General features: G+C 38.5%; 1 protein-coding gene across 1 annotated transcript in view; it reads right to left on the reverse strand.

Moving 5' to 3' along the window:
• NUDCD1 (NudC domain containing 1) overlaps positions 1–20,624 on the reverse strand; it is a 637,137-nt gene extending 616,513 nt beyond the window's left edge. Inside the window, exon 1 of the mRNA XM_053715288.1 lies at positions 20,424–20,624. Within this exon, the coding sequence (XP_053571263.1) occupies positions 20,424–20,538 (115 nt within the window). The 5' untranslated portion in view covers positions 20,539–20,624. The remainder of the gene's footprint in view (positions 1–20,423) is intronic.
• Between the last annotated feature and the right edge of the window lie 108 nt (positions 20,625–20,732).

Consider the following 20,732-nt stretch of genomic DNA (forward strand, 5'->3'; position numbering starts at 1 on the left):
TGACTTTGGTGCATACTGTGTGATGCTGCTCATTTCCTGCACTTTCTTTTATGGCCAGACTGGTGTACATCATCCGTGTGAGACAGGATGCAGTCTCAGAATTGTGATGTCATCACTTATTATTTAAAGGGTCTCTGTTCAGTATGTTTTGCCCTTGCGTTGTCTCAGACCTATTTGTAAGAGCTCCTGTGTATTACCTGGCTGTCTGACGTCCCTCCTGGTTCCTGATCTCTGGCTTGTTCCTGACTCTGCTGCTCTCCTTGTTCCTGATTCCGGCTCGCCTGACTACTCGCTTTGGCTCCTGACTCGGCTCTTTTGACTACCAGCTCTGGTTTTGATCCCTGGCTTGTTATTTGTTTTGTGGACTTTTTATTATTTTTTGCTATTAATAAAGGTGGAATTATTTTTGCACTTCTCGTCTCAGTCTGATTCCTGGCACCCTGACACTAACTTTCTGGGTTCTGCCAGTGAGGAAGGTGATCCATTCCAGGGCTTTTTTGCGTATATGCCGGCGTCATGTAGGCGGGTGAGGTGGGAGACAGTGTTGAATGCTGCTGAGGTCTAGGAGGATGAGGGCGGCGATCTCTCCAAGGTCGAGTAGGGCGGTCTCGGTGCTGTGGTTGCTCCTGAAACCGGATTGGGAGGGGCCAGGGTGTGGGTGGCCTCGATGTGGTCAACGAGTTGTGCGTTGATGGACTTTGATGACTTTGGCCACAAAGGGGAGCAGAGAGATGGGGGCAGTAGTTTTTTTTATCATTGGGGTCAGCCGTGGGTTTTTTCAGTAGGGGTTTTAATTCTGCGTGCTTCCAATCATCCGGGAAGGTGCCGGTTTCGATGGAGCAGTTGATGGTGCTGCTGAGCTCGAGGGCGATAGTGTAACCCGCTTTGTTGAATGTGATGCGGGTATGGGTCCGAGGGTGCTCCGGAGTGGATAGATCTCATGATTCTGATGGTGTCCTCTGTGATGAGGGGGCTCCAGATGGTCCGTGGCGGTTAGGCAGTGGTGTATTTGGGTGAGGTATCAGTGGGAGTTGGTTGGTCGACAGTGGTGGGTGAGTTCTGGGGTGCGAAGCTGTCATAGATGTCAACGATCTTGCGGTGAAAGTACGTTGCAAGGTTATCTCAGAGGTCCTGGGAGGGCGGAATGTCGTTGATGTCGCTGTTGAGAATGGAGAATTCCTTGACAACTGTGAATAGCTCCTTGCAGTTGTGGGCGTTGGCGTTGATTCTGTCTTGGATGGTTGTCTTCTTGGTGGTTTTGAGTAGTGATGGCTTCTTTGTAGGCCGTTTTATTTGCAGGGGTCTTGCTGGATCTCCAGGTCCTTTCCAATCGCCTGCAGTAGCGTTTGTAGTCCTGGAAGGCCGGTGTGAACGAACTGGCCTTGTTGGTGGGTTGGCGGTTGGACGGTTTCTTGAGGGGGCGAGGGTGTTTGCGCAGTCTGTGAGCCAGTGGTGGAGGTTGCGGGCGGAGGAGTTGGCGTCTGTGGAGGTAGCTGGAGGGGTGGAGTAAAGTTGGTCTTCGGTGATATTGTTCCAGTTTCTGCGGGGCGGTGGTGCTGCCGGTGTGTGGTGGGTTTGTTGAAGTGTATGCAATGGTGGTCGGTCCAATGGAGTCCGGTGATGTGGTTGCCTGCAGAGAAGATATGGTCGAAGGTGTGTTCAGCTAAGTGGGTTGGGGAGTTGACGAGTTGCTTCAGTCCGACGATTCCAAGAGGTTGTTGGTGTTGTGGTCATTGGAGCTGTCTAGGTGGAAGTTGAGGTCACCAAGGAGGATGTAGTCTGTTAAGGCGACATGTTCTTTAGGCTAAGGACATAACCATAAAACACAATACCATGTGCAGGAGTTCATTGGAGTGAAGCAGTTGGTACTGTGCATAGACCAACTAATCAATTATGAGATTCATTGGCAACTTTTTTTTTTTTTTTTAATTATGCATTAAAATAAAAGTTGGTTTTACTTTTACCAAATAATTTTGTGTGGAGACCTCTGGATACTTCATCATTTACTCTTTAACTATTTTCATAATCGATTATTATCGATTATATCGATTATATCGATTAGCTGTTGCAGCTCTAAAAATGTATTTGTATCCTTTAGCATTAAGATGAACCCTCACTGAAACTATGGGGCCTAGACCAAACCACAAAGATCAGCCCCAGACCACTACCCCTCCTCCAACAAACTTACAGTAGGCACTATGCATTCCAGTAAGTGGCATTCTCCTGGCATCCGTCACACCCCAATTCTTCCATTAGACTGTCAGATAGTGAAGTGTGATTCATCACCCCATAGAACAAATTTCTAGAGTTCAGGGATGGCGTGCTTTATACCACTCCAGCCAATGCGTGGCATTGCACATGTAGATTTGAGGCTTGTGTTATATTTATTATGATTTTTTTTTTTATTATTTAAAATAGCCTTTGTTTATAGGTAATTTTGATAAATACATATGAGTTCATTAACTATGCATCTGTCTTACAGATTTCAAAAATGTTTCACAAAACTCAAACATTTTAACAATTTTAAAACAACTTTCCACTCTACTTCAATTACTAAATTTTCTTTGTTTTCATGGTATCCTTTGTTGAAAATCAGGAAGGTAAGCTAAGGAGCATGCACATGTCTGCAGGACTATATGGCAGCAGTTTTAATTAGCGTTATAGCAGAGATAAAGGGGCCGGTTATCTTAGCTCACCAGCCCTTTTATTTTTCTGGTCTCACTAAGGGGGCGTATACTGCATTTTCGTATGGGAAGGAGATGCAAACATTACAAAAGTGCACAAGAAAATTTGTAAAAATGATAGAAAAGGAATAATTGAACCAGTCACATAAAAATAAGCAGGAACAAAATTGTATTGTTACAATATCTTAATACAAAATATTAAGTATACTTTGAAACTAAACTACATCCTGATTTCAATAAAATACACAATATAAGAATGAAGACATATTTTTAAATGTAATACCCCTTTAAAACACCTACAGTTGGAAAAAAATAATTCTGGGTGCTTAAAGTTACAAAACAAATTCTACAGCACAGTGGACATTTTTAACCCTGTCATATTATGCTTTTATATTACACCCATATAAATGCACACAGCTGTATGTTTAAAACCACTTTCATATATAAAGTACAGGGTGTTTCAAGCTGACAGATTTACATTTGTTGATATCTATGTGAAAAATGATTTGTATAATCCTAAATGTTCGTGTTTAGGAAGGATGGGCTGGTGCTAAAAGTAGAAATATGAAGGCTGAGATCATAAAGTTTAAAAAGAATGATTCATATGCCTGTTTTACCCTCACATACTTTATTTAAATTCCATTAAAAGAAAATCAGTTCTTGCCATCTGGGTATGGAGCATTTGCTTTTTTTTTTTTTTTAGGTAATGTCTACATTCTGCAATGTACATTCTTAAAATAAGGTATGAAATTATAATACATCAGAAAATGCTCTCATGTTTAAAAGGGATTTTGTATCTTTTTTAGAACCTGCAGTCACGATTTATCAAGCCCTTATCAAGCCTGTTTCCTCCCCTAGGACTGCAGGTTCTCACAAGAGAATCTGCAGTCACAATTTATCAAGCCCTTCTCTTCCCCTAGGACTGCAGGTTCTCACAAGAGAACCTGCAGTCATGATTTATCAAGCCCTTCTCCTCCCCTAGGACTGCAGGTTCTCACAAGAGAACCTGCAGTCATGATTTATCAAGCCCTTCTCCTCCCCTAGGACTGCAGGTTCTCACAAGAGAACCTGCAGTCACCATTTATCAAGCCCTTCTCCTCCCCTAGGACTGCAGCTTCTCACAAGAGAACCTGCAGTCACCATTTATCAAGCCCTTCTCCTCCCCTAGGACTGCAGCTTCTCACAAGAGAACCTGCAGTCCCGATTTATCAAGCCCTTCTCCTCCCCTAGGACTGCCAGTTCTCACAAGAGAACCTGCAGTCACGATTTATCAAGCCCTTCTCCTCCCCTAGGACTGCAGCTTCTCACAAGAGAACCTGCAGTCACGATTTATCAAGCCCTTCTCCTCCCCTAGGACTGCAGATTCTCACAAGAGAACCTGCAGTCACGCTTTATCAAGCCCTTCTCCTCCCCTAGGACTGCAGGTTCTCACAAGAGAACCTGCAGTCCCGATTTATCAAGCCCTTCTCCTCCCCTAGGACTGCCGGTTCTCACAAGAGAACCTGCAGTCACGATTTATCAAGCCCTTCTCCTTCCCTAGGACTGCCGGTTCTCACAAGAGAACCTGCAGTCACGATTTATCAAGCCCTTCTCCTCCCCTAGGACTGCCAGTTCTCACAAGAGAACCTGCAGTCACGATTTATCAAGCCCTTCTCCTCCCCTAGGACTGCCGGTTCTCACAAGAGAACCTGCAGTCACGATTTATCAAGCCCTTCTCCTTCCCTAGGACTGCCGGTTCTCACAAGAGAACCTGCAGTCACGATTTATCAAGCCCTTCTCCTCCCCTAGGACTGCAGCTTCTCACAAGAGAACCTGCAGTCACGATTTATCAAGCTGCTTCCTATCCTCTTCTCCACCTCTTAGGAATTTCAATCTCCTCGGTCTTGTCTGACCACAGGAAGTATTAATCAATGATAATTTCCCACATATCTGCTTTTTTTTTGTATGTTTTTTAGATAAAACTGATACTATTAGACAGGAAACATTCTTGTATTTTCAGCCAGATTTAATCTGACAAATAATACATGTTCCACTTCCTGTAAATTCTCCAGTGTGGCTCCGACATCTTTACTTGCCTACTACAGCGCATGTGCCCAAGCCATTGTGCACACTGCCTAGCTGCAATCAGCGTGTAGGGAATGATCAAACTTACAGGTGTCCTTAAAGGGAAAATAAGGCCAAACCTGTTTAGACTTTCCAATTTACTTCCATTATCAAATTGTCTTTTATATGCACACTTTTTAAGGTACCAGCTACTACTGAGCATGTACAGAATTTCATAGGGTATACATATATGCATGTTATTGGCTGATGGCTGTCACAAGATACAGGGGGTCATAAAATTGAAGTCAACTTTGACATTTTAAAAATGTACTGCATTGTCTTTTCTTATGCACTTGTAAAATATGCAATTCCACTGTATTTAATTTTTTTTAACTGGAAAAAAAACACAACTGGGAATAGACTTTCTAATATAAACAAGGAGTATGGGGGCAAATAGGGTCTACTCAGATACTGCAGAGTAAGGCACGTAATCTGATGAGACAGGTCAATTTAAGCGAGTGGAAGGCCAGAGATTAGCAGGTGAATATCTGCAGTTGCAACCAAATGTTGAAGCACTTGAAAATTATGTCGCATGGCTGTAAAAAGCTTACTAAAACATATCACCTGAATATCTCTATGTAAAAAAATGTAGATCTTTTACCTCAAAATGTAATCAGTAGCCACATCTCATTGTAAAGGGATATAAGCAGCCAATCGGGATGCTAGTCCTGGGACTCGCAAGGTAGTGTGCATCTGTAATGTTATTTCCCTCCTCGGTTTAAGGAATTTTAATCTGAAATCTCACCAGATTTCAGTGAAATCTAATGACATCAGATTAAAGCAAAGAGTGACATTAGTACTGATAAAGTGGATTGGCTGTTTGGTTTTTTTTCTTTCCCTTTTTCTTCAATATGCAGCTGACGGTAGCTGAAAAATAACTGTTCACAGAGAAGTTAGTGATATTTTCTTGTCAGCTTTTATAAGTTATGTGTATCCTTCTCAAGTGATTAAGCATATGGGTATTATGCCCCTTTAAGACCATTAGATCAGCAGCAGTGCAAGAGGGTAGGTAAAAAGGTAATCTGAAACTGATGGTAATGCTTGCGATTCTCTCTAAAGAAACCACAGTATTAACATTTGCCACGATACATACTGTATATTACATTGACTATATTCTTGGCAGGTATCTATGAGAAGATGCAATGTATATCCAGAAGAAGTGTTCATTGTATCAGGAGGTGTAATTTATACTTTTATTTTTTTTATATAGGTAACACTGAATGTTGAAACAGGGGTGGGCCATACAGGGGGAGGGGAATAAGAGCGCTGGGCTGTGAGGCCCCACAAATATGTCTTGCCCAGGGCCGCTCAAGTGCTACGGGTGTCCCCGAATCTTGGATTATATAAAAAGGTACCAACAAATGCTGATTTAAGATGGCAATTTATGAGATTGTGTACTGGACTAAAAGGTACTTATCAGAAACCATTTTATATTTATTGCTATAAAGTCTATAAAATTAAAGGGAGTTCTCTATTTTAATGTGTTCCCAATGATCAACCGTACCTGCTGCAGCATATATAAAATAAGGTCTGCACTCCCTGTAAGCTCAGCCCTTATAATTGGATAGTTTCAATTAGTAAAAACAGTTTTCATATTAAAAAAATTAAAACCTAAAAGAGCAATTTTGCATACACTTTAAACTAATTGGGGGAAACCCAATTTTACACTCTTTTGGGTTGTTACAAGGGAGCATGAGTCTGCTCTAAGACTGTTTCTAGTTTCTGCGTACTTGGGCTTATGCACCCAATAGCTAATATAATCAGTAATTTGCTTAGTGCGGTACCACTGAGTACATTTGGACGATCCAGAAAAACATTACTGGTATTTTCAAGTGAGTTTTAGGCAATTTTATGTGTTGTCTTGGAGTATACGCATAAGAGAATTCTCTATAACTATGTTATGAATCCTCCTCTGTGGCCTCAAGCAATGAGATAGAAAACTCAGCATCCGATACTGAAACTGAGCCTCACAAAGGTGCATTACTTGTTACATGGTTAGAAGGTGTCCTGCATAGGCAGAAGGTTGGAAAAAAGTCTATGATAACAGGAGGGCACCTCTATTTTTATATACAATTAAATTGCTACTAGGCTCCACTTTCACTAACAAGCAAGCAGGTAAGGTTACCAGTTAGGGAACAGTCTGTGCTCAGACTTTGCATGTGATAGTTACTAAAAATTAAGGAAGTCACAGGAGGTAAAGATAAAAGGTAAACTTTATTCCTCTTCAAACCAAACATGCTGTTGGTAAGGTCAATGTGACACCCTGACGCGTTTCGGCTCTATGCTACTACCTACTTTATTAACCTATATTTATTATTCCAGACGATTGTTGAGCTCAACCCAGGGCTTGTCAAACATCTAGGATGAATCAGTCCTACATGATTTCACTGTATATACAGCTTGAGAAATGGAACCCTTTATGCTGCTGTTTTTGGGTACATTTTTTGGGAATCGCAGAAGAGGTTCTCTAGGGAGAGGAAGTTAGAAATAACATTTTGTATTTGAGTTATCATCTTGACTCCATTGTCTATGAAATATTTCCATCAGAGAAGTGCTATTGTGATATGAGCAATATTGTATTAACATTAAAAAAAACTAAATACTAGAAAATAAATTGACTAGCTAATGAACATTGAGCAAATCTGTACAATTAATAGGGCTGGCATGTTGCCAATTATTAAACAGGAAGATTATAATTAAAATAATATTCAACAAAGGAATGATTAGAACAAGTGTGACAGCTGCTGCTTGGTCAGCTGCCAACGTATACTGAGAGAAGCTGAAATATAAAACCCAGCAATAAGAAAACACCATGTCACAGTTTAAACCAGTTATGCGGAAAACCTAGTGCAAAAAAACAAGCATGTAGGGTGCACTTGATAAAGGGCCATGCCGTGAGGTGTGAAGTCTCACAAGGAGGTAACCAAAAATTTACCACAAATAAGAGCTTTTGAATTAGGAAAACAGGGTGACAACACAGGACTCAAAATGGCAGCAGAAGAAACTGGCAGCGACATTATCATGCACAGTGCAAAAGAAACCGCCTGACGAGGGAAAGCATAGCGGGTAAACCAACACACAGAGCAAACACAATAGCTATACAGGGAACTACAGGGGAAAACAAACTGGTGTCCGAATATGAACGGGAGCAGAATATGGAACGGAGAAAGGCTGATAGGACACTATACAATTTAAAGAGACAACATAATATTGTATGTGCCAGTGACAAAATGTTAAGGCTATGAAAGAAAAAAAATTCTAACAATTTACATAAAAATAACAGCCCTCTATTTTGTGCTCTTCTATCAATGGGCAGTATTAAAAAAATGTATCTAAATCTAATGGGTGCTGATATTATTGGACCTAGGATACACTGCAGGTATATGAAGGAGAGTTGCTGCTAATGTACACACAGGTCAGCACTGGAATGTAATGTAAGCTAGATTTAAAAATGGCAGCACCCATGACTAAGAGGAGGCGGGGAATATGCTTTAATGTAATGAATAAAAGTTATTTTTTTTTAACATACACTCTTTTTGTGAGGCATAGAACTTTTATCTTGAGGAGGTGAAGAATAACCTCAATACTATACTTATAAAAACGTATTTAGTGTTTAATGTTCCTTTATTTAAAATATATATTTTTTTAATGTTCTTAAAGTATATACATGTCTCTAAAAAACCCAATTTGTTTTCTGAGTAAGGGGGTAAAAATGTGACATTCTTTCCAGCTTCATATAAGGAGATGAAGACAACAGGGGAACCTCTGAGTGCAGGAAGCAAATACAGAAAGTTTTGAAATGATTCATTGTTTGCTTTTGTCTTCATATTGATTTGGTTTATTGTGAAGCAAAAGTGCTAAAAGACTGAACGTCTTAGTCTTCCTGCAAGAATTCTTTTTAATATCTTCAGAAATTCCACACAAAATGCTTCAAGCAGACACTGCAGCAAACGAATCAGCTTGCTATCAATCAGCAGCGTTGCTCAGAGGAGAACGATGTGAAGCTTATAAGCCAGAATCAAACACACTTTCTAGTAACCAGAGATAATTTAATGAAACGTGAAAAATCACAGTACAAAAACTTGTTGCTGGGGGGGGTTAACTTCATTACTGAGCTGTATAAAATTTGTGTACTGAATAAATTACTATTTTCTTTTGATAAACCAGAGAAGTTTCTTTTATACATAACTCTTAGTGTGATAAATATATATATATATATATATATATATATATATATATCACACACCTACTATTCTATAGGACTTGCGAAATATGCAAAACAAATTGCTTCTTTTTTTTAAACATTTGTTTAACCCATTAGTGACCAGACCATTTTTAAATTCTCTTACCCTTAAGGAGCAGGGCTATTTTTACATTTCTGCGGTGTTTGTGTTTAGCTGTAATTTTCCTCTTACTCATTTACTGTACCCACACATATTATATACCATTTTTCTTGCCATTAAAGGGACAGTCTAGTATAAATTAAACTTTCATTATTCAGATAGGACTTGTAAGTTTAATCAACTTTCCAATTTACTTTTATCATCAAATTTGCTTTTTTCTCTTGGTATTCTTAGTTTAAACAAAACCTAGGTAGGCTCATATGCTAATTTCTAAGCCCTTGAGGGCTGCCTCTTATCACATGCTTTTTAAATCTCTTTTCAACACAAAGAGACAGAAAGTACACGTGGGCCATATAGATAATACTGTGTTCAGGCACAGGGGGTTATTTAAGATTTAGCACAACACAATGCTAAATTTAAGACAATAGATAATAAACAGTCACAGTCATGTGATCAGGGGGCTGTCAGAAGATGCTTAGATACAAGGTAATCACAGAGGTAAAAAGTATATTAATATAACTGTGTTGGTTATGCAAAACTGGGGAATGGGTAATAAAGTGATTATCTATCTTTTTAAACAATAACCATTCTATGGTAGACTGTCCCTTTAAATGAACTTTCTAAAGATATCATTATTTTCATCATATCATATAATTTACTATAAATATATATATATATATATATATATTAGTGTGTGTATGTGTAATATATATATATATATATATATATATATATATATATATACACACACATACATACATATATACACACACACACACACAGTATATATATTTTTGATGGAAAAAAAAAACACACTTTTTCTAACTTTGACCCCCAAAATCTGTTACTCATCTACAACCACCAAAAAACACCCATGCTAAATAGTTTCTAAATTTTGTCCTGAGTTTAGAAATACTCAATGTTTACATGTTCTTTGCAAGTTATAGGGCAATAAGTACAAGTAGCACTTTGCTATTTCCAAACCATTTTCTTCCCCAAAATTAGCGATAGTTACATTGGAACACTGATATCTGTCAGGAATCCCTGAATAACGCTTCACATGTGTATATGTATGTATGTATATATATATATATATATATATATATATATATATATATATATATATATATATATATATATATATATATATATATATATATATATATATATATATATATATATATTTTTTATTATTATTTTTTTTTTATTTTTTTTAGTAGACAACCCAAAGTATTGATCTAGGCCCATTTTGGTATATGTCATGCCACCATTTAACCGCCAAATGCGATCAAATAAAAATATTGTTCACTTTTTTACTAACTTTAGGTTTCTCACGGAAATTATTTACAAATGGTTGTAAATGCTTCTCTGGGATCCCCTTTGTTCAGAAATAGCAAAAAGCGTTGCTTTTGGGTAATTAGAAGCCCGCTAAATGCCGCTGCGCACCACACTTGTATTATGCCCAGCAGTGAAGGGGTTAAATAGGTAGCTTGTAGGGTTAAATTTAGCTTTAGTGTAAAGATCAGTCTCCCACCTGACACATTCCACCCCCTGAGCCCTCCCCCACCCCTCTCAAACAGCTCTCTTCCCTCCCCCACAATAGTCACTGCCATCTTAAAGTACTGGCAGAAAGTCTGCCAGTACTAAAATAAAAGGCTTTTTTTTTCTTTTTTTTTTAAATATATATTCTTCAGTATAGGATCCCCCCTTAGCCCCCAACTTCCCCGATTCCCCCCCCCCCCAAATAGCTCTCTAACCCTCCCCCCTCTCTACTAATTGGCCGCCATCTTGGGTACGCAGTTTGCTAAAAAAAAAAAAAATTAATTAGGTTTTATTTGTATTTATTTTTTTATTTTAATATTTCTGTAGTGTAGCTGCCCCCCCTCAAAACCCTCCTCCCCTCCAATCCCTTTTCCCCAAAAGCGGCATCACGAAAGCTTCCACCGCTTGAAACCCCAGAGGACGTGTCAGGCACGTCCTTGGTCGTTAAACTGGCACTTTTTGTAGGACATGCCTGACACGTCCTTGGTCGTTAAGGGTTTAAATTTAAACTACTGACTCAAATCATAATCTGTATTAAAGAAAGTACCTGCCAAAGAGCATATAGGTTTGAGATGAATAAACAGATATCTAATAAAATATGGATGGGGTCTACAAACACTCACATTTCAGTTACAAATGTAACTTTAAAGAGCATAAGTAAAACTGAACAGTGAAAATTTTGATATGCTAAACTTAAATTAGCATCTTTTTTTAAGTAGGAAAATATATTAGACACTTGTTAAACATCTTGTTCTTTAGTGCCATCTTGTGGACACAAACAATATTACAATGCATCAACTGTTTTTCCTGATTCATGTATTTTTAACTTATGTGTGCAATATACTGGCGTAAATTACTGGCGACGGCAGAAATGTGTAGTTGAGCATATTTCTAAACATGGCTAGTTTTGCCTACTTACGCCAGTATATCATATGGCGACGTGTGTTATGTGATTTACCCGATGTGCAAAGCAAACTTATGGGCGACGTGGATTTCAGCAGTTGTCCTGAAACTTATGCGAACTCTCTGATCGTGCCCCAGATAAGCATCTACTCTATTAAAACTAGGCTTTGTGTCATTTAGTGACTAGTACTCAAGTAAACTCCAGATTAAGCAGAATCCAATGACACTGAAGCAAGGGCCCTAACTAGGGGATACAACCCCTCAGGAACCCTCTGAAAGAACTGCCCCTATTAACTTTCATAGGTGATAATGGAAAATACATACATCATATAAACATCTGACCTATAAAAAATAGGCTTTGTGTCACTTAGTGACTGCCACCCAGGTATACCCCAGACTAAACAAAATTTAAAGGGACAGTCAACACCAGACTTTTTGTTGTTTAAAACAACCAACACAGTTATAATAATACATGTTTTACCTATGTAGTTGTATCTAAGCCTCTGCAGACTGCCCCCTTATTTCAGTTATTTTGACAGACTTGCATTTTAGCCAATCAGTGCTCACTCCTCTGTAAATTCACGTGCGTGAGCTAAACTTTATCTGTATGAAACACATGAACTAACGCCCTCTAGTAGTGAAAAACTGTCAAAATGCTTTCAGATTAGAGGTGGCCTTCAAGAAATTAGCATATGAACCTCCAAGGTTTAGCTTTCAACTAAGAATACCAAGAGAACAAAGCAAAATTAGTGATAAAAGTAAATTGGAAAGTTGTTTAAAATTACATGCCCTATTTGAATCATGAAAGTTTTTTTGGGACGTGACTGTCCCTTTAAAGGGACAGTCAACACTTCCTTTAACATGATTTGATATTGAAAATAAAAAACAGAAGACCTGCCTGCACTATACCCCTCCTGCCTTGCTTCTGTCCTAATCAGCGTCACTAACTTCTCTAATAACCGGTAAATATGGCAGCCGAACTCCCCCCACCGTTACGTAGCTGCCTTCTTCTTCAACTGATAAGCAAATCAGAATCCAGTCCTCAGACAGAAATTGCACGCTGAAATATAGATTATTGAATTATATAGCAAGATGCAGTATATTCATGGCTGTAATCTTTTTTTTTTTTTTAGGTTTCAGATAGAGAATAACATTTTCCGATTTACTTAATTCTCTTGAAATCCTTTGTTGAAGGAAAGCAAAGCTCTAATAGGTACTAACTGAATACATTGGGTGAGACAGTGAGAAGCTATCTCACAGTAGTCCATTGCTTCTGAGCCTACCTATGCAGGCTTTTCAACAATGGAGACCAAGAGAACAAAGCAAATTAGATAAGAGAAGTCAGTTGGGAAATTGTTAAAAATTGCATGTTCTTTCTAAACCACGAAAGTTTAATTTTTACTTTACTGTCCCTTTAAACCCATTGCTCCCCTGCAAATCTATGTACACAGAATCAACCCATACTAAGTTTCAAGAAGTTCACTAAATAGAAGATTGTTTGGAGTGGAATAGATCTGCACAAGGACCTAAGTGTGAGGAGCAAGCATTAAAAATAAAAATAATGTAATTGTTTTAGTTAACCCCTTAATGACCACAACACTTTTCCATTTTCTGTCCGTTTGGGACCAAGGCTATTTTTAAATTTTTGCTGTGTTTGTGTTTAGCTGTAATTTTCCTCTTACTCATTTACCGTACCCACACATATTATATATCGTTTTTCTCGCCATTAAATGGACTTTCTAAAGATACCATTATTTTCATCATATCTTATAAAAAATTATAAAATCTGAGGAAAAATTGAAAAAAAAAAAAACACACTTTTTCTAACTTTGACCCCCAAAATCTGTTACATATCTACAACCACCAAAAAACACCCATGCTAAATAGTTTCTAAATTTTCTCCTGAGTTTAGAAATACCCAATGTTTACATGTTCTTTGCTTTTTTTGCAAGTTATAGGGCAATAAGTACAAGTAGCACTTTGCTATTTCCAAACCACTTTTTTTCCAAAATTAGTTCTAGTTACATTGGGACACTGATATCTGTCAGGAATCCCTGAATATCCCTTGACATGTATATATTTTTTTTAGTAGACATCCCAAAGTATTGATCTAGGCCAATTTTGGTATATTTCATACCACCATTTCACCGCAAATAAAAAAAAATTGTTCACTTTTTCACAAATTTTTTCACAAACTTTCGGTTTCTCACTGAAATTATTTACAAACAGCTTGTGCAATTATGGCATAAATGGTTGAAAATTCTTCTCTGGGATCCCCTTTGTTCAGAAATAGCAGACATATATGGCTTTGGCTTTGCTTTTTGGTAATTAGAAGGCCGCTAAATGCCACTGCGCACCACACGTGTATTATGCCCAGCAGTTAGGGAGCTTGTAGGGTTAATTTTAGCTTTAGTGTAGTAGACAACCCAAAGTATTGATCTAGGCCTATTTTGGTATATTTCATGCTACCATTTCACCGCCAAATGCGATCAAATTAAAAAAAAACGTTAAATTTTTCACAATTTTAGGTTTCTCACTGAAATTATTTACAAACAGCTTGTGCAATTATGGCACAAATGGTTGTAAATGCTTCTCTGGGATCCCCTTTGTTCAGAAATAGCAGACATATATGACTTTGGTGTTGCTTTCTGGTAATTAGAAGGCCGCTAAATGCTGCTCCGCCTCACACGTGTATTATGGCTAGCAGTGAAGGGGTTAATTAGGGAGTTTGTAAGGAGCGTGCAGGGTTAATTTTAGCTTTAGTGTAGAGATCAGCCTCCCACCTGACACATCCCACCCCCTGATCCCTCCCAAACAGCTCCCTTCCCTCCCCCACCCCACAATTGTCCCCGCCATCTTAAGTCCTGGCAGTACTTTAGCATATTTACATATGCTACTGTGTAGGATCCCCCCCTTAGCCCCCAAACTCCCTGATCCCCCCCAAAACCGCTCTCTAACCCTCCCCCTCTGCCTTATTGGGGGCCATCTTGGGTACTGGCAGCTATCTGCCAGTACCCAGTTTGCAAAATAATATGGGTTTTTTTTATTTTTTGGCCGTTTTTTCTGTAGTGTAGCTTCCCCCCCCCCACAGACCAACCCCCACCACCTAACTGATGTGTTTGTTTTAAAAAGTATTTGTTTATTTTTAAAGCCTTTTTTTCATTTTTCAACACTTTTTTTCTGTAGTGTAGCGGTTCCCACCCACTCCCTCCCCGTGCACGCGCCCGCCCCCGCCGTGCACGTGCGCGCCCCCCGGGCATCCCCGCCCACGATCCCAAGGGCCATCGATGGCCGCCACCCGCCTCCCATGCCGGCTCCCACCCATCAACGAACAGAGCCACCGATCTCCAGTGCAGAGAGGGTCACAGAGTGGCTCTCTCTGCACCGGATGGCTGAAAAATGTTATTGCAGGATGCCTCAATATCGAGGCATCCTGCAATAACCGGAAAGCAGCTGGAAGTGATCAGGGTCGCTTCCAGCTGCTTTCCAGACCGAGGACGTGCAGGGTACGTTCTCAGGCGTTAACTGCCTTTTTTTTTTTTGAGGACGTACCCTGCACGTCCTTGGTCATTAAGGGGTTAAATAAAATGATTTCAATTGTAATCATTATTTTTCTCCTTGCAATAAAGTACAGATGTAAAATTGATCGAATAAGAACGACTAACCAATTAAACTGGAGATAGTTCACCTCCAAATGATTTTAGTCATTTTAATAATCTATCTATGCATATAATCTAATGATATATATAACCAAAACAGTAATGGTCTGAGATAACTGGAAAAAAAAAATGTATTCTAGAAATGAAAACTATTATTTAAAGGGATACCAAAACCATTTTTTTTCCCTTTCATGATTCAGATAGAGCCGTTTTAGCATCAGGGGAAATGTCGTTCCAAAACATCGGGAGAACCAAGGTTGCCTACCCCTTAGATAGAGCATGCAATTTTAAGCAAAGTTACAACAATTATCAATTTTTCTTTGTTCTTTTACTATCTTTATTTAAAAAGCCGGACTGTAAAGCTTAGTAGCCGGCCCATTTTAGGTTCAGCACCCTGGATAGCGCTTGCTTATTGGTGGCTACATTTAGCCACCAATAAGCAAGAATAACCCAGGTTCTGAACCAAATATGAACCAGTTACTAAGCTTTACATTCCTGCTTTTTAAATAAAGATATCAAGAGAACGAAGAACAATTGATAATAGGAGTAAATTAGAAAGTTGCTTAAAATGTCATGTCCTATCTGAATCAGTAAATAAAAAATGTGGGTTTAGTATCCCTTTAAATTGTGATTTAAATCATGATTTAATTATTAATTTGATTTAAATCAAATCCACCCTGATAAATACTTTATAAAAAAACCTGCCCTATAAAAACTAGGCATTGTGTAACTTAAAGGATTACTTTCTGTTATAATTTTTAAGCCAAACAACTAACATATTAAAGTTAATAAACATTAATTAAAACCTACTGACCTATATTTTCTCCGAAACGAAGTTTCATAACGTTATAAAAGTTATTTCTTTTATTCCCTGATGATGTCACGTTATCCTGCCCACTATTTTCAGCACTGTGTGTTCAAAATACTTAAACTAATGAAATTGTGTTTAAAGCGCCATTTTGAAACCTAGGTATTGTAAACGGATTGGTACAGAGCAAAGGATACCCACGGAGTGGGTTTGGAAAACAATTAAATTTGCAGACAAGATTTCTGATATACGATAGAGATATGTTAATGAAATGCTATTGATAAAAAGCTATTGGGGTAGTTAGTTAGTAACAGGCATAGAAAATATTTACTTACAGTGGCCCTTTAATGACTACTACCCAAGTAAACCGCAGATTGAGCAGAATCCAAGGACCCTAACTTGGGGATAAGACCTCTCAGGATACACTTGAATGCGCTGCCCCTTATCCACGCTCTTACAGTTGTGCTCATAAGTTTACATACCCTGGCAGAATTTATGTTTTCTTGGCCATTTTTCAGAGAATATGAATGATAACACAAAAGCTTTTCTTTTACTCATGGTTAGTGTTTGGCTGAAGCCATTTATTATCAATAAACTGTGTTTACTCTTTTTAAATCATAATGACAACAGAAACTACCCAAATGACCCTGATTAAAAGTGTACATACCCTGGTGATGTTGGCCTGATAACATGCACACAAGTTGAAACAAAGGGGTTTGAATGGCTATTAAAGGTAACCATCCTCACCTGTGATCTCTTTTCTTGTAATCAATTAGTGTGTGTGTATAAAAGGTCAATGAGTTTTTGGACTCCTGACAGACCCTTGCATCTTTCATCCAGTGCTGCCCTGACTATTCTGGATTCTGAGTCACGGGGAAAGCAAAAGAATTGTCAAAGGATCTGCGGGAAAGGTAGTTGAACTGTATAAAACAGGAAAGGGATATAAAAAGATATCCAAGGAATTGAGAATGCAAATCAGCAGTGTTCAAGCTCTAATAAAGAAGTGGAAAATGAGGGGTTCTGTTGAAACCAAACCATGGTCAGGTAGACCAACTAAAACTTCAGCCACAACTGCCAGAAAAATTGTTTGGGATACAAAGACAAACCCACAAATAACTTCAGGTGAAATACAGGACATGTGGTGTGGCTGTTTCAAGATGCACAATAAGGAAGCACTTGAAGAAAGATGGGCTGCATGGTTGAGTCACCAGAAGAAATCCATTAATATGCAAATGCCACAAAGTATCCCACTTACAATACGCCAAACAGCACAGAGACAAGCCTCAAACCTTCTGGCACAAAGTCATTTGGAGTGATGAGACCAAAATTGAGCTTTTTGGGCACAACCATAAATGCTACATTTGGAGAGGAGTCAACAAGACCTATGATGAAAGGTACACCATTCCTACTGTGAAACACGGAGGTGGATCACTGATGTTTTGGGGATGTGTGAGCTACAAAGGCACAGGAAATTTGGTCAGAATTGATGGCAAGATGAATGCAGTATGTTATCAAACATAACACCTCATTTTCCACTTCTTGATTAGAGTTTGAACACTGCTGATTTGCAATCTCAATTCATTTGATATCTTTGTATATCCCTTTCCTGTTTATACAGTTCAACTACCTTTTTCCCACAGATCCTTTGACAATTCTTTTTCTTTCCCCATGACTCAGAATCCAGAAACGTCAGTGCAGCACTGGACGAAAGATGCAAGGGTCTGTCAGGAGTCCAGAAACTCATTGACCTTTAATACACACACACACACTAATTACAAGCAAACAGATCACAGGTGAGGATGGTTACCTTTAATAGCCATTCAAACCCCTTTGTGTCAACTTGTGTGCATGTTATCAGGCCAAAATCACAAGGGTATGTAAACTTTTGATTAGGATCATTTGGGTAGTTTCTGTTGCCATTATGATTTAAAAAGAGTAAACACAGTTGATTGATAATAAATGGCTTCAGCAAACACTAACCATGAGTGAAAGAAAAGTTTTTGTGTTATCATTCATATTCTCTGAAAAATGGCCAAGAAATCATAAATTCTGCCAGGGTATGTAAACCTATGAGCACAACTGTATTTCATAATGCAAATACACACATCATATAAACATCTGCCATATATAAACTAAGCTTAATGTCACTTAGTGACTAATACTCAAGTAAACCTCAGACTAAGCAGAATTCAGTGACACCAAAGATAGGACCCTCGCTTGAGGATAAGACTCTTTAGGAGCCCCCTGAATGCACTGACCCTATTCACTCTAATAGGTGATGTCACACATATATATATATATATATATATATATATATATATATATATATATGTCATTATCACCTATGAGAGTGGAAAGGGGCAGTGCATTCAGGGGGCTCCTGAGAGATCCTATCTTTGTGCCACTGGATTCTGCTGAGTCTGAGGTATGCTTGGGTAGTCACTAAGTGACACAAAGCTTATTTTTAAAAAATTTTCTTTGTTTTTTTTTTGTTTTTTTAAACATGGAAATCCCCAAATCTAATACATCTATTCACCAGTCACACATGACTAAATATAATGAGTGTAATCAGCCACAAACTATCCACAGAAACCACATTACGATATCTGTTCTGGCCTTTAATACACGTTTTCATGAAAAGTGTTGGAACAGCAGCTTCCCAGCAACATATACAGACCAAATGTACCAGCCACACATAAATAGATGTGATAAGTGTAATTAACCAGTGTAATCAACCACAAACCATGCACACAAACCATGTTCCAATACCCGTTCCGGCCTGCAATACGCTTTTTCATGAAAAGTGACGGAACGGCACCCTACAAGCAAACCAAATGCACCAAATTCACCAGTCACACATGACTAATGTAATTTTTCATGAAAAAGCGTATTACAGGCCGGAACAGATATTGTAACGTGGTTTCTGTGGATGGTTTGTTGTTGGTTACATTTATTTAACCTAGTTATGTGTGGCTGGTGAATTTGGTCTGTATATGTTGCTGGGAAGGTGCCGTTCCATCACTTTTCATGAAAAAGTGTATTACAGGCCGGAACAGATATCATAATGTGGTTTCTGTGGATGGTTTGTGGCTGATTACACTCATTACATTTAGTCATGTGTGACTGGTAAATTTGATATATCTGGTTTGCTGGGAAAGTGCTGTTCCATCACTTTTCATGAAAAAGTGTATTACCGGCCAGAATGGGTATTGGAACGGGGTTTCTGTGAATAGTTTCTGGTGGATTACACTGACCACTTCTAATTATGTGTGTCTGGTGAATTTGGTCTGCATATGTTGCTGGGAAGGTGCAGTTCTGTCACTTTTCATGAAAAAGCATATTACAGGCATTGGAACGTGGTTTCTGTGGAAGGTTTGTGGCTGATTACACTTATTACATTTAATCATGTGTGAATTTGGTGTATCTGGTTTTCTGGGAAGGTGTTGTTCCGGGCTGTTATGTTTTGTTCCAGACACTATTTTGGTAGTTAAAGGGTTAATTAAATATTACATCATAAAGATTATTGTTCCTTAAATTGTTCTCAAGAGTCTGTAACACATCCCATTATATTTTGAATCAATTTCCTTTATAAAAGGCTTGTTCGGGCCTGTTCCGTCTTTTACACCGTTCCAACATGAACCCCAACATTTTTCTTTTTCATGATTCAAATAGAGCACATGATTTTAAACAGCTTTCCAATGTACATCTTTAATCCAATTTGCTTCATTCTTTTTGTATCCTTTTTTGAAAGAGCACCTATGCACTACTCTGAGTTATATGAAGATATCTGGTGAACCAATGAAAAGAGGCATTTGTGTGCAGCCACCAATCAGCAGCTAGCTCTCCCAGTAAAGCATTGATGCTCCTGAGCCTACCTAGATATGCGTTTAAACTAAGGATACCAAAAGAGTGAAGCAATTTAGATAATAGAAGCAAATTGAAAAGCTGTTTAATATCACATGTTCTGTCTGAATCATGAAAGAAAAAATGTGGGTTTCATGTCCCTTTAAGCATTTTTTACACCAGTCACTTTATACATAGAGAAGGTAGCACTGAAGGCCATTAGTTTACAGCAGAGTTTAGAGTATTTTAGTTAGACAGGAAATAATATAGCAGTGAGACATAACAGAGGCACAACTTTCAGGAAGCTGCTACCTGCATAACTAAAAAACAAGAACATTATGGAAACTTCCATGCCAGGCAAATTCTTGGTAAGATATACACATGATAGAAATCTGATTTGATAAATGTATTGAGTAGGAAATCAAGCTCAAACATAACGCTGCCTTAGTGCCTTTACATGTGCAGTCTTATACAAAGGAAATGAGAACCTAAAATACCACACAGTATACAGATTGCAACGTGGGAACCACCAACTCACCTGCATCTAATGCCACATTGTAACAGGGCAAGGGATCCAGGGTCAACTTGTAGCTCTCGAATTTGGGATCCAGCAGAGACCTATTAACTTTGAGAGAGCAGTTGGCACCTTCCATTGTAAAAAAATATGTATACGTAGCTAGAAACCTTATTTATTTTAAAACTCACTGAGCCACTGAAACAAGACGGAACCACTAAATGCTGTCACCTTATTCGGAAGGGACTTATTTGGTGTACGGACTCAGCAACTAAAGCATTTTGGGAAATTGAGTTTTTAACCAATGAGGCTTCTAAGAGAAGTACTTGATTT

Source organism: Bombina bombina, chromosome 5 (genome assembly GCF_027579735.1).
Source record: "Bombina bombina isolate aBomBom1 chromosome 5, aBomBom1.pri, whole genome shotgun sequence".
NCBI classification, from domain to species: Eukaryota; Metazoa; Chordata; class Amphibia; order Anura; family Bombinatoridae; genus Bombina; species Bombina bombina.